Here is a 14,064-nt window from a genome sequence, read left to right as displayed (position 1 = left end):
GGATAGAGTTGTCAAGTTAGTTCCTGCTATTCGTCATAGTACTACTAAGTCATTTTTAAATAAAGCTTGTGACGTGTGTCCTCAAGCTAAACAATCTAGGGACCCTTTTCCTAATAGTGATAGCAAAGCTAGTCGTATTTTTGAATTGATTCATTGTGATCTGTGGGGGTCATATAAAACTCCCTCTACTTGTGGTGCACATTATTTTTTGACTCTAGTTGATGATTTTTCAAGAGGTGTCTGGGTTTACTTGTTGAATTCCAAAACTGAAGTTTATTCCGCATTCTTGTCATTTTTTGCTATGATTGAACGTCAATTTGAAACAAATGTCAAATTGGTGAGGAGTGACAATGGAACCGAATTTAATTGCATGCTTCCATATTTCAATGAACATGGCATTCTTTTTCAAACTTCTTGTGTTGGGACACCTCAACAAAATGGCCGAGTAGAACGAAAACATCAACATATATTGAATGTGGGGCGTGCTTTGATGTTCCAAGGAAATTTGCCTATTGGTTTTTGGGGTGAGTGTGTTCTTGGGGCGGTTTATTTGATTAATCGTACACCATCTCGTTTATTACAAAATAAGACACCATATGAGGTTTTGTTTGGCAAAGAACCTAGTTTTGATGAGTTACGGGTTTTTGGTTCTCTTTGTTTTGCACATAATCAAAAAGCAAAGGGGGACAAATTTGCACCTAGGAGTCGAAAATGTGTCTTTGTTGGCTATCCTAATGGTAAAAAGGGTTGGAAACTTTATGATCTTGAGACGGGTGAGATATTTGTGTCGCGTGATGTAAAGTTCTTTGAGAATGAGTTCCCGTTTGCTAATGAAAAATTATTGAATGAGGGCTCTTCTAATGATTCGGCTGCTGCCATGTTGAATGAGGGAGAGATGGGAGTTGATTTTGACTTCTTGGATGACTTAGAGTTGGTTTTGGAGGTAAGGGAGGCCGTGCAAGACCCCCTTGGTGATGCTGCTGCTCCTGCCACGCCTTTGGGTGAGGGTGGCAGCCCACACCACGACCAGGCCGTGGCCAACAGCAACTGCCACGACCAGGCCGTGGGGTCTACTGCCGCTGCTGCTGCACATTCCCCTCCACAGCACAGCACGGCAGCAAGCAGCATGGTAGCAGGCAGCCCCCTTGATAATGCTGCCGCAACAGCTCATGACCTTGGTACTCGACCCCGTCACCCCCCGGGTTGGCACAAAGATTACGTCGCACATACTGTACAAGCAACGAGTCCTCCTAGTTCACTCTCTCCATGCTCCTCAGGTACTCCCTATCCTATAGCACATTTTGTTAATTGTGAAAAATTTTCCTTGCGACACCGTACTTTTCTTGCAGCTGTGTTAGCAGGCACAGAACCCCGTAACTTCAAGGAAGCAATGACTGATGCAGGGTGGAGAGAAGCAATGCAAAAAGAAATCACTGCCTTAGAAGATAATCAGACTTGGGTCATGGAAACTCTACCTCCGGGAAAGAAAGCTCTCGGATGTCGTTGGGTTTATAAAATCAAGTACAATTCTGATGGAACTGTCGAGAGGTTAAAGGCTCGTCTAGTCATATTTGGTAATCACCAAGTAGAAGGCATTGACTATAATGAGACATTTGCTCCGGTGGCAAAGATGGTTACAGTGCGTGCTTTCTTAGCCGTCGCAGCGGCGAAAAATTGGGAATTGCATCAGATGGACGTCCATAATGCATTTCTCCACGGGGATCTTGATGAAGAAGTGTATATGAAACCTCCTCCCGGATTTCATGGTAACAAACCAGGGTTGGTGTGTCGGTTACTGAAATCGTTGTATGGCCTTCGACAAGCACCGCGGTGTTGGTTTGCTAAATTGTCTTCCTCTCTCAAAAGGTACGGTTTCATCCAGTCGTACTCTGATTATTCCTTGTTTACTCTGCAACAAGGGAATATTCAACTCAGTGTTCTGGTGTATGTTGATGATTTGTTGATCTCCGGCAACTCTGCTTCTGCCATTTCTGATTTTAAATCTTATCTGTGTGATTGCTTTCATATGAAAGATTTGGGTGTGTTGAAGTATTTTCTTGGCATTGAGGTTGCACGGAGTCCCGAGGGGATTTTTCTCTGTCAACGCAAGTATACTCTTGATATTATTGCAGAAACAGGCTTATTAGGCGCCAAACCAGCCGGATTTCCGATTGAGCAGAATCACACTCTGGCTCAGTCCCAGGGTGCTTTTCTTGATGATCCCGAGCAATATCGACGGCTTGTTGGTCGTCTAATTTATTTGTCTTTCACTCGTCCTGACTTGGCTTACACAGTTCACATTTTGGCTCAATTTATGCATCAGCCTCGACAGGAGCATTGGGATGCTGCTCTTCGTGCTGTTCGATACTTGAAGGGTTGCCCGGGCCAAGGTATTCTTTTGGGTTCAGACTGTGATTTGCATTTGTCAGGTTGGTGTGATTCGGACTGGGCTAGTTGTCCTCTGACAAGGAGATCCATAACCGGCTGGTTAGTTTTTCTTGGTGGCTCTCCGATCTCTTGGAAAACCAAGAAACAGCAGACTGTTGCTAAATCCTCTGCAGAGGCAGAGTTCCGTTCTATGTCTTCTGTTACTGATGAGTTGAAGTGGTTGAAGGCTCTTCTTGGTAGTCTGGGTGTGTCTCACCCACGAGCGATGAGCTTATTTTGTGATAGTCAGTCGGCTTTGTACATCGCGCAAAATCCGGTGTTCCATGAGCGTACCAAACACATTGAGGTCGACTGCTATTATATTCGTGATGCAATACAAGATGGTATTATTAAAACTTCTCATGTGCGGACGACGGAACAACTAGCGGATATTTTTACGAAGGCTTTGGGTAAACGACAATTTTCATATTTACTAGGCAAGTTGGGCATTTGTGATTTGCATGCTCCAACTTGAGGGGGGGTGTTAAGCTAGGCTTATATTGTATTGTTAGCTTCCTATTGGGCTTATGTTTAGCCCCATCTTAGGTTGTATATATATACCCTTACACCGTAATACAAAGACCAAGGATTCACATTCTTGACAAATTTCTTCCTTTTTTCTGCTCCAATTTTAATGTTATACTTGCAATTTCACAAGATTGTTTTTGAATTTACTACAATAGATTAAAGATTTAAATTTGTTGGTATGTACATAAAAATTGATGAATAATTTGGATATTACCCATGATTGTTTTAGATTACCTGTTCAAACTGGAAATATTTATTGGTTGAACTATGCTTAAAAAGTTAGAGGTATCCTTAATCTTTTTACTGTAAATTTGAGTTCTTTTAAAAAGTGGGTAGATTATTTGGAAATATGGGTTAATTTCCGAAGATGGGTATGCTGATTTATATGAATTGGCTGCTTAGTTTTCTTTGTGTGTGGCAACAAAGCCACAAAGGCGCAATGATGTAGACGAGATTTGATTGAGGTCTTAAGAAATTGGGCTGCTTTAGTTATTGTGTATAGAGTATATTTGACTTAGTTTTTTTAATGTAAAAATACTTCTAGCATGCTTTATATTATTCATAATTGCCCTTGCTTGTTGAAAATAAATTATGAATTCATGTCAGAAAAGCAAATTTGTATGAGCACAACTGTTGATTTCTACACCAGTGATCCAAATGCCAACTTCATATTTTGAATACTATATATTTTTCGGTTGATTAAATAGATCGAGTACCTTAAATATAACTCAAAACTATGCTATGATTTATCTTCTACAAAAAGTAGTGAATTTGATAAATGTATCACATTCTTACTAATGTTTGAGGCTGAGATCTCAAGAATGGTAAAATAATGTGGTAATGATATTTGGGTGCATAAGATATTGTTGTCTTCTAGTTAAACAACCCGAACTTATTACATTTAAGCTAAAGATTGACGGATTTTGAGGAAGAAATGAAGAGCATTCTTTTGAAACACAAGTTCAATTGGTCAACAATTAATTGAAAATTTCTATTTTCTTGGCATCCACATTCCACAACCTTTCTTCTCCTTATAAAACCTGCATAGTTTATGTGCAAAAGTGTAATGATCGACGGGTTAGGAAATACTATAAAAATACATAGTCCCGCCATTTTAGCCATTGGTGGAAAATGTGTGAGGGAGGCAAAAAGAGAGCCCCTTTGTAATAAGAGTGAATCTAATCTAATAGCAAATTACCTAACCTTCATCCTCTTCACATTTATATGTTTCAATTTCTTCATTCCCTTTTTGTCACATCTAAACCATTTCTAATTTTTATGGACATTAGTTTGTTTACTTGCCATTATGCATTTGTTTTCTTATTTTTTTTGGTTTTTCAGTTCAGGAAGTGATTAGCTAAGGTTTTAAACCCACTTCTTATTTACCTACCAACTTTTTCCCCGCTTCCCTAACTTCCTTGGTTTGTTTACCTTTTCTCCTTCTAACTTTATTCATTCCCCCCCTGTTGATGATGGGGGCTTTGCTCCGGAATTCGTTCACCATTGATCTTAAAGGGCTAGAACTGTCCCATAAGCATCAAAGAATTTCGGCAAAGACCAGGAAAAAATGTTTTGTGCATTGCCAAAGTGGAAGCAACGTGACAAAGAGTGACAAGTTCACACCTATTTTGTCTGAGAGATCCACGTCGAAAAACACAGGTCATGGGGCAGCCATAATGGATCCAAGCAGCAGCTTGGTATTGAACCCAAATGGGAAAAATTCGGCTGATCTTGTGGCTAAGGACCTGGCACCTTATAATGGGGCATCGAGTACGTTAGCTCAAGTCCAGGAGGGGATTGGGATTGTCAAGTTCCTCAGAGGGAAAACTTTCTTTGTCACTGGTGCAACTGGGTTTTTGGCTAAAGGTGCTCCTAATATATATACAGTATTATTTTTTTTTTTTTTTTACTTATAGCCCTTTTAAAACTTTTGGCTAGAAGACAGGCTCTTTGACACACCACTGTGCTCACTTTTCTTACCGAGCTTTGTAACTTTGCATGCAGTTCTTATAGAAAAGATCTTAAGGACAGTGCCTGATGTGGGTAAGATTTATGTCCTGATCAAGGCAAAGAACAAGGAAGTTGCATCCAAGAGATTAAAAAACGAGGTATTTTCTTTATCCAGTGAACAAATTTCAAGGTGCATGCTTTTTGTTTAGATTATGCTAAATAAGGATTTTGGTATTGTTATAAGATCATGAATACAGAGATTTTCAAGTGTCTCCAACAAATCCATGGGAAGTCATATGAAACCTTCATGCTTAGCAAGCTTGTCCCGGTGGTTGGTAATATTTGTGAATCTAATCTTGGGTTAGATGAGGCTTCGACGAGCATGATTGCTGAAGATGTAGATGTTATAGTGAATTCTGCTGCTAATACCAATTTCCATGAAAGGTGAAGTACATCTTATTCCGAATTTTTGTTTTATTTATTTTGAATTCCCTTATTTATCATTTTTACAACTTGCATAAATTATCATGCTGTGGTACTGAGAATTTTCTTGTCAAGCCAGGTATGATGTTGCAGTTGATATCAACACACGGGGACCTGGCCGGGTAATGGCCTTTGCCAAAAAGTGCAGGAAGCTTAAACTCTTCCTGCAAGTTTCGACTGGTAAGACTTTGCGTCTCAACTCCGATGTGTATATTGTCAATACACATATAGAGCCATATTTATGTTCGAGAGAATAAGATTTATGATAATTATCTAAAATGCAGCTTATGTGAATGGACAAAGGCAAGGGAGAATTATGGAGAGGCCATTTAGGAAAGGAGAAAGCATCACGGAGGAAAATCTTGTAAATGGGAGTCTACCTTGTCCAATGCCTCTTTTGGATGTTGAGGGTGAGCTGAACCTAGCTTTTACATCAGCAGAAGGTTTTGAAGAGAATAAAGTATCTCAGAAGATGAAAGAGTTAGGCCTAGAGAGGTAAGAAATCTCGACTTGGTTTGTAGAATTGAAGTATAATGAATATATCATATTATTATGTATTGATATAAATCTGAGTAGGTATAATTTATGTATTCTTTTTAATTAACTACAGGGCAAGAAAATATGGCTGGCAAGATACTTATGTGTTCACCAAGGCTATGGGAGAGATGCTGCTTGGCAGTACGAGAGGAGATGTACCAGTGGTCATCCTTCGACCTAGTGTCATCGAAAGCACTTATAAAGATCCATTCCCTGGATGGATTGAAGGCAATAGGTATAATCTTGATATGTCATAATCCTTACTTTCTACAAGATTTTAGATTAGCATCTCCCGTTATCTCATATATATTTCTTCGTGAAAATTTTAATCTCTATTCAGGATGATGGATCCAGTAGTTACATACTATGGAAAAGGATTGTTGTCTGGTTTCCCAGTTGACCCGTTTGGGGTGATTGATGTTGTAAGAAGCTTTACCTATCATCCTCTGGCTTTTAGTCATGCATCTTAGCTAAGTCTATGCTTAAAAGGTCATTTACTCTTCATGAAAAGAACTAGAGAAGTCAACACAGTTAATCTGCAAAGTCAGCCTATTTTAGGCCTAATATGATGTGAAGCACAACTTTTATGAATTTGTATATGATGCAGTCCATTAATCAGTATAATGCCATGTGAAAGAATTTTATTCAATTCAAAATAGTTAATACCTACATTCAGAAGGGCACTAGAACCCTCTGGAAAACAGGCAGTGTTAAACAGGCCGCTAGGGTATTCTAACATATGCTAACTTTAGCATTGCAAACAGATTCCTTCTCTTAAGCTACCGCACCTAAGTTTGTCAGATATGTTTCCTGGCACAAACTCATGACTTGAATAACGATACAAGTAAATTTTAGGTGAGACGATCTCCTGTTAACTTATTGTGAGACGTTAAAAGTTAACCTTAATTTAAGTCAAAAGGCTTTCCTTAAAATAAAAAGTCAGCCCACTCTCACCATAAGTCACAATATATCAGGGATGTACTCCCATCTTATGAATTATGATTTATCTTAAAATAGTGTGTGTGTGTGTGTGTGTGTGTGTGTGTTTTTTTTAAGCTTCTTCTATATTAAAGGTCTCTGTTATTAGTGAAATGCAGCCACTCTATACTATCATAGTGTCTTCTATTACAAGCATAGTTCGAAAATGAGTAGTAACCCCACTTTTTTCCCTTTAATTTGTTTTACAGGTTCCAGCTGATATGGTTGTTAATGCTACATTAGCAGCTATAGCAAAGCATGGAACGGCTGGGAAATCAGAAATAAGTGTATACCAAGTAGCTTCATCAGTTGAAAACCCATTGGTTTATGGAGATTTAGGGGACTTGCTTCACCAATACTTCACGAGATGGCCATGCCTAGACACACAAGGAAGACCAATTCAAGTCGAGCCCTTTAAGTTCTATGGATCAATGGATGATTTCTCGTCTCATATATGGAGAGAGACAGTACGTTACATCAGTTCATCTATGATGCCATCACCTAATGGAAAACAGTCAAAGAAAATCGAAAATTTATGTAGGAAAGCTGTGGAGCAAGCTAAACACCTTGCAAGTGTATATGAACCATACAGCTTTTATGGTGGAAGGTGAGTCCAAAAAAATTTAGGTCTCAGAAATTGTGCAAAATTTGTCAATGTTTTCGAATCTCATCCTTTTTAATTTTTCTTTTTAAAAGGATGACTTAGCTTAAACCAGTAACATCCATGAGGCATCATTCTTAAATTGAATTCCCTACTCAAGAAGATTGCATTTAGTTGCAATTTAGAAAATCCCCCCACCCTCCATTTTTTGTTTCTTTTTCCTAAACACTGAGAGATTGACTGGATATAAAACATATAGGTAAATACGAGTACATTTTCCAACATGTAAGACTTCTCTTGTGCAAAATGCAGGTTTGATAACAGCAGTACAAGTTCATTGATGGAAAGCATGTCGGATGAGGAGAGGAGGACGTTTTACTTTGACGTTGGGAGCATAAACTGGACGGATTACATATGCAGTATCCATATTCCAGGTCTAAGAAAGCATGTCATGAAAGGAAGAGGACAGAGCAGCTAACTTGTAGTATCATTTATTTTTCCATCAGCGTTTGTTAAGTAAATCCAAATCCTTTTGTGTTCATTTCAAAAAATAAAATTAATTTGTATGCCTATTTTTATGCCATTTATATGATTAACACCCTTGATCGAGGCATCAAAGTGATAGAAATGAATGAAGTTGCCTTGAATAAACGAATGTAATTCATCATGTATGTAATGACAAGCTCCTCGGAAAAGGGTTTTACTTTCGTGTATTAGAAGGATTGTAGCTGTGCAGTAGGTTTAGAACTGAACAGATGACTTGATTTATTTTAATCTTGCTCACAGTATACAAAAATGTCCATTGATTGGTTGTTGTTGCACAATTTGTGTATCATAATTATGAAAATCCATCAAGAATTGTTTACTGCTTAAGAATTGAGCATACTGTAATATCTACTTTATCTAACAGGAAACTAATGCAGAGCTCCATTGAAAAATCTTCTTTCCTTACAAACTCGAGAAATTCTTCTCATAAACACCAAAGATGCACTCACACACAATATTCCGAAAGGCATTAGTGCATTACCATAAACATTGATATACCACCAAAACTATTTAGGAAGCCATGCATCAATGCATGTTTACACGTTAGAGCCGGTCAAAACCAAATTTGCACCGATGTTGGGCTGGTCTTAGGCCAAAGAGTTCAGCCTGGGCATGCCGAGGTTTAAAACTCGATTTAATAGCCTGTTTTACCTCATTATATCCTATGAATTGATAAATGAACTCGGAATTTTTTTACTACGTATAAGATTTCTGGTCTCAAAACTGTCCCATGAAGTACTAACCCGGCTTGACCTGATTCATGACCAGCTCTTTTACATAAGTAATTTTTGGGCTCTAAACCATTGACAAGAAATGTTTGAAATCCACAAACCTAAACTACCACGTTAATACCTCCAAGGCTCCAATTAGTAGTCACTGCATATTCCAGACATCAACCCCAGAAAAATCAAATAACAAGATGATGCGCAAATCATTAACAACAATTCTCCTAAATTCCTTGAAAAAAAACCTAAAAATCCAAAACCCAATTCTAGAATCATCTACAAAAAGCTTCAGCAGGTCAATTTGCAACTGGGAGTCAAGTTCTGCTGCAAAGGAGAAGGTTGATTGCGTTGTAATTGGAGCTGGAATTGTAGGGATTGCAATTGCAAGAGAATTAGCATTCAAAGGAAGAGAGGTTTTGGTGATTGATTCTGGTCCCACATTTGGCACAGTCACCAGTTCTCGCAATAGTGAAGTCATACATGCTGGCATTTACTATCCTCCTAATTCTCTCAAGGTCTTTACTTTTGCAATTTTTCTTAAACTGGGTTGATATTATATGAAATTTTAGTTAATGGGTTTTGTTGATATAGTGTTATAATGGAGTAATATCTTGAATTGAAATGGGTTGATATAATATGAAGTTTTAATTAATGGGTTATGTTGATTCAATGTTATAATCAAGTATTTCTTGACAAATTTGCAGTTATATACTAGTGTAGTTATTTGTATTGACTTGTTGATTCAATGTATTGTGCTCTCGAGTGTAGGATCTAAATAGTTGTTGCATATGTTATGTTGTTAGTATGACTTGGCATACTTGACTAATATTAGCACCCTCTTGGAAATGGCCTCAGGCTTCTATCAATTTCAATTGCATAAGTTGGACTTGTTGAGTGTATAGAGTAGAGTAGCATTGGATAGTAGAGGATGTGTAAGTTGATGTTCATGAAACTTGAAATTGTCCAATCCAGGGAGGATGACTGTGGTGCTACCTCTGAGGCCCCGTGGTAATCCGGATGTCTATGGTTGTTTATGATTGTGGTGGTTATATGCGGATAACAAAGTATATTACCATGAGAATGCTTAGTATATGCTTATTCTTGGTGGAGAATGGTGGCGGGTGTGATGGTGTGCGGGTGGTGGTGATGGTAATGGAGTGGTTTGTACTTTAGGTTGAGCTTTTATGTAGTAGATCAGGAACTGAGAATGCTTAGTATATGTGAAATTTTGTTTGTTGGGTTCAGTATTATTTGATCCACCTGTCATAAAGTCTTTTACCTCCCAATCCATGTTCAGAATTTTGGTTAATAGATTTACTGTAGTGGCTAAAATTAGAATTGAATTGATGAAACTAAATAACAATTGTTACACATATCCTATGAAGTATGAACCCTTTTCTTGAGTTATCGATCAGGGATGCAAATCCGTTTCTGCCTTTAGAAAAATTTGATAATGCTTTGACCCCTCACAGCCTCACCCTTTAACGAATAAATCAGATAAAATTTTGATGTCCCACAGGCCATAGGTAAGATCTATAAGACTATATAGCACAGTGGATTTGCATATTTACTCCAATCGTTCTGGTTAAACCTTCATTTTTGGAATATGAAAAATTTACAGTCTAGCTACTTGATCTGGGGTTCAGAAGAATTTCAATGTACTTTTTGCAGGCAAAATTTTGTGTCAAAGGAAGAGATATGGTGTATAATTATTGTTCAGAGCATGATGTCCCTCACAAGCAGATAGGTAAGCTTATTGTTGCTACTCGAGAATCAGAGGTTTCAAAATTGAATGAGCTATTGGTCCGTGGAACTGAAAATGGGGTTAATGGTCTGAGATTGATGGAGGCATCTGAAGCTATGAAGATGGAGCCAGAACTGCAATGTGCGAAAGCCTTGTTTTCACCTGTTTCAGGAATTGTTGATACCCATTCTTTGATGCTCTCTTTAGTGGTATGTGCTTAATTTTCCTCGTTAAATGGCATTCACAGAGCTTAAAAAATTTGCTATGCTCTGTTTTTCTTTGAAGTAATGATTTGAAATTTACAGGATGTTGCTGGGAATTGAGTTCAGGGAGAAGCTGAAAATTATGGAGCAATATTTTCCTACAATACTGCTGTTCTTGGAGGCAACATAAAAGCCAACCAAGTTGAGCTTTTTGTGACGGGAAGCCAGCATTTAGACAACTGGAATGAGGGGGATAGATTACAAGCTGAACTTAGGCTTCTTCCTGAAGTTGTAATCAATTCAGCTGGCTTGGCTGCTGTTCCCCTTGCTAAGAGACTGATGGGCCTTGATAGTTCTTACATTCCTACTGCTTATTATGCTCGTGGTCACTATTTTTCTCTATCGAAAACTAAGGGGTCCCCTTTTAGGCATCTGATATATCCAATTCCAGAAGATGGTGGATTAGGAGTTCATGTAACACTAGACTTAGAGGGCCAGGTGAAATTTGGGCCTGATGTCAAATGGATAAGTGGTGTTTCTGATATTGCAAGCTTTTCAAACAGGTAAATTTTTTTGCCCTGAGAATGAGCAGCTCCTGTGTTTTTGTTTCTATATTTTCAATTTTATGTTTTTATTTTCGATTAGCTTAGAGAAACCCTTGGATTTGTGCACTCTATTCATATTTATAACTTTGCAACTTATCCTTGATCTTCTGAAACTAGTCAAATTATCTTTTTTGATCCAAGTTGGTGGTAAGTAGTATGTAGTAACTGCAACTTCTCGTTTCTTGGTCCCGATCATGTTCTACAAGCCTTATTACATATAGTGACTTAAGCTGTTTTTCATTTTAATGCATAACAATATTAAAATCCACTCACCATGATAGTTTTCTGTACCAATCAAACTTTTCATCGGCGCATCCTCAGATGCTGAATGCTCTTGGAATATAAAAACTGGTTCAACAGTAAAACCCCAGTAAGGGTCTTGCCTTTGGTGAACATGCTTAAATTTTTAATTAAATCTTGAAATAGTTGCGCGTACTTCACTACTTACTAGAATAATTTGTTTTATCTTGTACATGTGGACTCCCTAAGCCCTCCTTTTTGTTGGGAAGTAAACTAGGTGGTGTTTATTTGAATTGTTTTAACTGTCTTTATAATTGAGGGAAATAATTAATGGTGTTTGGATTTGATGATATTAATAATCTTCTCTCTTCCAGGTTTGATTACTCTGTACACCCTGATCGCAGTCAAAATTTTTATCCAGAGATAAGGAAGTACTATCCTCTACTGAAAGAAGGATCCCTGGAACCAGGTTATGCAGGGATACGGCCAAAACTCTCTGGTCCGGGAATGACCCCTTCTGATTTTGTAATACAGGTCAGTCTACACTTACTAGTACAACACACAGGTTGTGGTTTCTGTGAATTTCGTAAATTCCTTATGCTATCATTTGTATCAAACAGGGGCAAGATGTTCATGGAGTACCTGGACTTGTCAACCTCTTTGGCATTGAATCACCTGGTGTGACTGCAAGCATGGCCATTGCAGATTTTGTGACTTCGAGGGTCCTCCATCAGATGTAGATTAGTGTCCACATAACAAGACTCGGGGTTCCTTTCTTCTTCTGCTTGCATTAGTCAACACAATTTCATGGTATCTGAATCCAACTCACAAGCGTTATTGCTAAGACTGCATAACCATTTTATACAATGGATAGAGGACCACAGATTGGTTTTAGGCGTAAAGGACCCCGTAAGCTTTGTCATGGCATGTGAAGTTTGCCTTCTTGAGTTGGTGCACTCTCCGGATTATTCTGCAAAGGAATTTGGAAGAAAAGGCACATTATGTGCTCATGATGTTATGATTGTAGTGCATTAGATTCTCTCATATAGGCATGTTTCATACTTTCATGTACCTACTTTTATGAGCACATTATGAGGCCATCTCATTCATGCAACATGAAAAAAAATTATAAACTTATCTATTAATTATATAACCACATGATGTTTCAGGTATTGTTGCAATTGAATAAGGGGGTACTTGAATTAATGATTGTGAAAATTGAAATTGCACTAGTTAGGACAAAAGTTATAGTTAGAGGCATATAATGTGCAAAGATGTGTCAATTATTTTGATTCAATTGATAGGGAAAGGAGAAAAGAAAACAAAGTGGGGAGGAGGTGCTCTTAATTCACAATTTCACATCCATAAATGGTTATCTAAACTAGCTATGTTTATGCACATAAAGGCCTTGTTTGTCAATTGGTTGTTGGCTGTTGGCTGCTGGCTGTTTAACTTGGCTTGTTTGACTGGCTGTTTGTAGTGGCTGTTTGACTATTTATTGTATGTAAACATGTTTGGTAAAATCAGTTGTTAGATATTGGCTGTAACTATGCAAAACAACCTTAAAGGGCATTATTATGTATTCTTATACATTTATTATCAGTATTATTAATTATTAATTACTAATACAAAATATTAACTACTAATTTATAATTACTTATTATTAATTATAAACTACTAGTTATTAAGTACTAATTACTAATTATTAAGCACTTAATATTAATTACATATTACTAACAATTGTTAATTACTAGTTATTAATAATTAAGTACTAATAATTACTAATTACGGAGTACTAACTATTAATTTTTAAGTACTTATAACTACTAATTTACTAATTATTAAATAATAATTATTAATTATTAATTACTAATAATAGATTATTAATTACTAATTATAAATTATTAATTACTAATTTTTTATTACTAATTACTAATTATAAATTATTAATTAATAAGTATTGATTATGAATTACTAATTATAAATTATTAACTATTGATTATTGATTATTAATTACTATTTATAAATTATTAATTACTAATTATTAATTACTGATTACTTATTATTAATTACTAATTACTAATTACTAATTATTAATTATTAATAATAAATTATTAATTACTGATTATTAATTATTAATTATTAATTATAGATTAATAATTATTAATTATTAATTATTGATTATTAATTATCAATTATCAATTACTAATTACAAATTAATAATTAATTATTAATTAATTACCAATTATTAATTACTAATTACTAATTATTAATTATTAATTACTAATTATTGATTGATAATTATTGATTGATAATTATTAATTATTAATTATTAATTATTAATTATTAATTATTAATTATTAATTATTAATTATTAATTATTAATTATTAATTATTAATTATTAATTATTAATTATTAATTATTAATTATTAATTATTAATTATTAATTATTAATTATTAATTATTAATTATTAATTATTAATTATTAATTATTAA

General features: G+C 36.0%; 2 protein-coding genes across 2 annotated transcripts; both read left to right on the top strand.

The window, feature by feature from the left end:
- Positions 1 to 4,100: 4,100 nt before the first annotated feature.
- LOC145609393 (fatty acyl-CoA reductase 2, chloroplastic-like) lies at positions 4,101 to 7,982 on the top strand. The gene is made up of 9 exons (XM_081664887.1): positions 4,101 to 4,821; positions 4,960 to 5,063; positions 5,150 to 5,349; positions 5,468 to 5,568; positions 5,673 to 5,883; positions 5,999 to 6,160; positions 6,266 to 6,347; positions 7,113 to 7,510; positions 7,817 to 7,982. The coding sequence occupies exons 1-9, from the start codon at positions 4,425 to 4,427 to the stop codon at positions 7,980 to 7,982; spliced, it is 1,821 nt and encodes a 606-aa protein (XP_081521013.1). The 5' UTR covers positions 4,101 to 4,424.
- Positions 7,983 to 8,894: 912 nt separating this feature from the next.
- On the top strand, positions 8,895 to 12,686 carry LOC145608901 (L-2-hydroxyglutarate dehydrogenase, mitochondrial-like). The gene is made up of 5 exons (XM_081664488.1): positions 8,895 to 9,290; positions 10,447 to 10,728; positions 10,849 to 11,285; positions 11,942 to 12,101; positions 12,188 to 12,686. Exons 1-5 carry the CDS (start codon positions 8,970 to 8,972, stop codon positions 12,305 to 12,307), a joined length of 1,320 nt encoding a protein of 439 aa, XP_081520614.1. The 5' UTR covers positions 8,895 to 8,969; the 3' UTR covers positions 12,308 to 12,686.
- The last annotated feature ends 1,378 nt before the right edge of the window (positions 12,687 to 14,064 follow it).

The sequence above is a fragment of the Chenopodium album genome, chromosome 23 (genome assembly GCF_948465745.1).
Source record: "Chenopodium album chromosome 23, dcCheAlbu1.1, whole genome shotgun sequence".
Taxonomy (NCBI): Eukaryota; Viridiplantae; Streptophyta; class Magnoliopsida; order Caryophyllales; family Amaranthaceae; genus Chenopodium; species Chenopodium album.
Note: the sequence above shows the minus strand (reverse complement) of the source record. Positions and strands in the feature narration are given on the sequence as shown.

What these genes read in the sequence shown, in the direction of transcription:
- LOC145609393 (XM_081664887.1), top strand. Translation starts at nt 4,425, where the DNA reads ATGATGGGGGCTTTGCTCCGGAATTCGTTCACCATTGATCTTAAAGGG. An exon ending in AACTGGGTTTTTGGCTAAAG is followed by an intron (nt 4,822 to 4,959) that starts GTGCTCCTAATA and finishes CTTTGCATGCAG; the next exon opens with TTCTTATAGAAAAGATCTTA. An exon ending in TACAGCTTTTATGGTGGAAG is followed by an intron (nt 7,511 to 7,816) that starts GTGAGTCCAAAA and finishes TGCAAAATGCAG; the next exon opens with GTTTGATAACAGCAGTACAA.
- LOC145608901 (XM_081664488.1), top strand. Translation starts at nt 8,970, where the DNA reads ATGATGCGCAAATCATTAACAACAATTCTCCTAAATTCCTTGAAAAAA. An exon ending in ATTGCAAGCTTTTCAAACAG is followed by an intron (nt 11,286 to 11,941) that starts GTAAATTTTTTT and finishes TCTCTCTTCCAG; the next exon opens with GTTTGATTACTCTGTACACC. An exon ending in CTTCTGATTTTGTAATACAG is followed by an intron (nt 12,102 to 12,187) that starts GTCAGTCTACAC and finishes TGTATCAAACAG; the next exon opens with GGGCAAGATGTTCATGGAGT.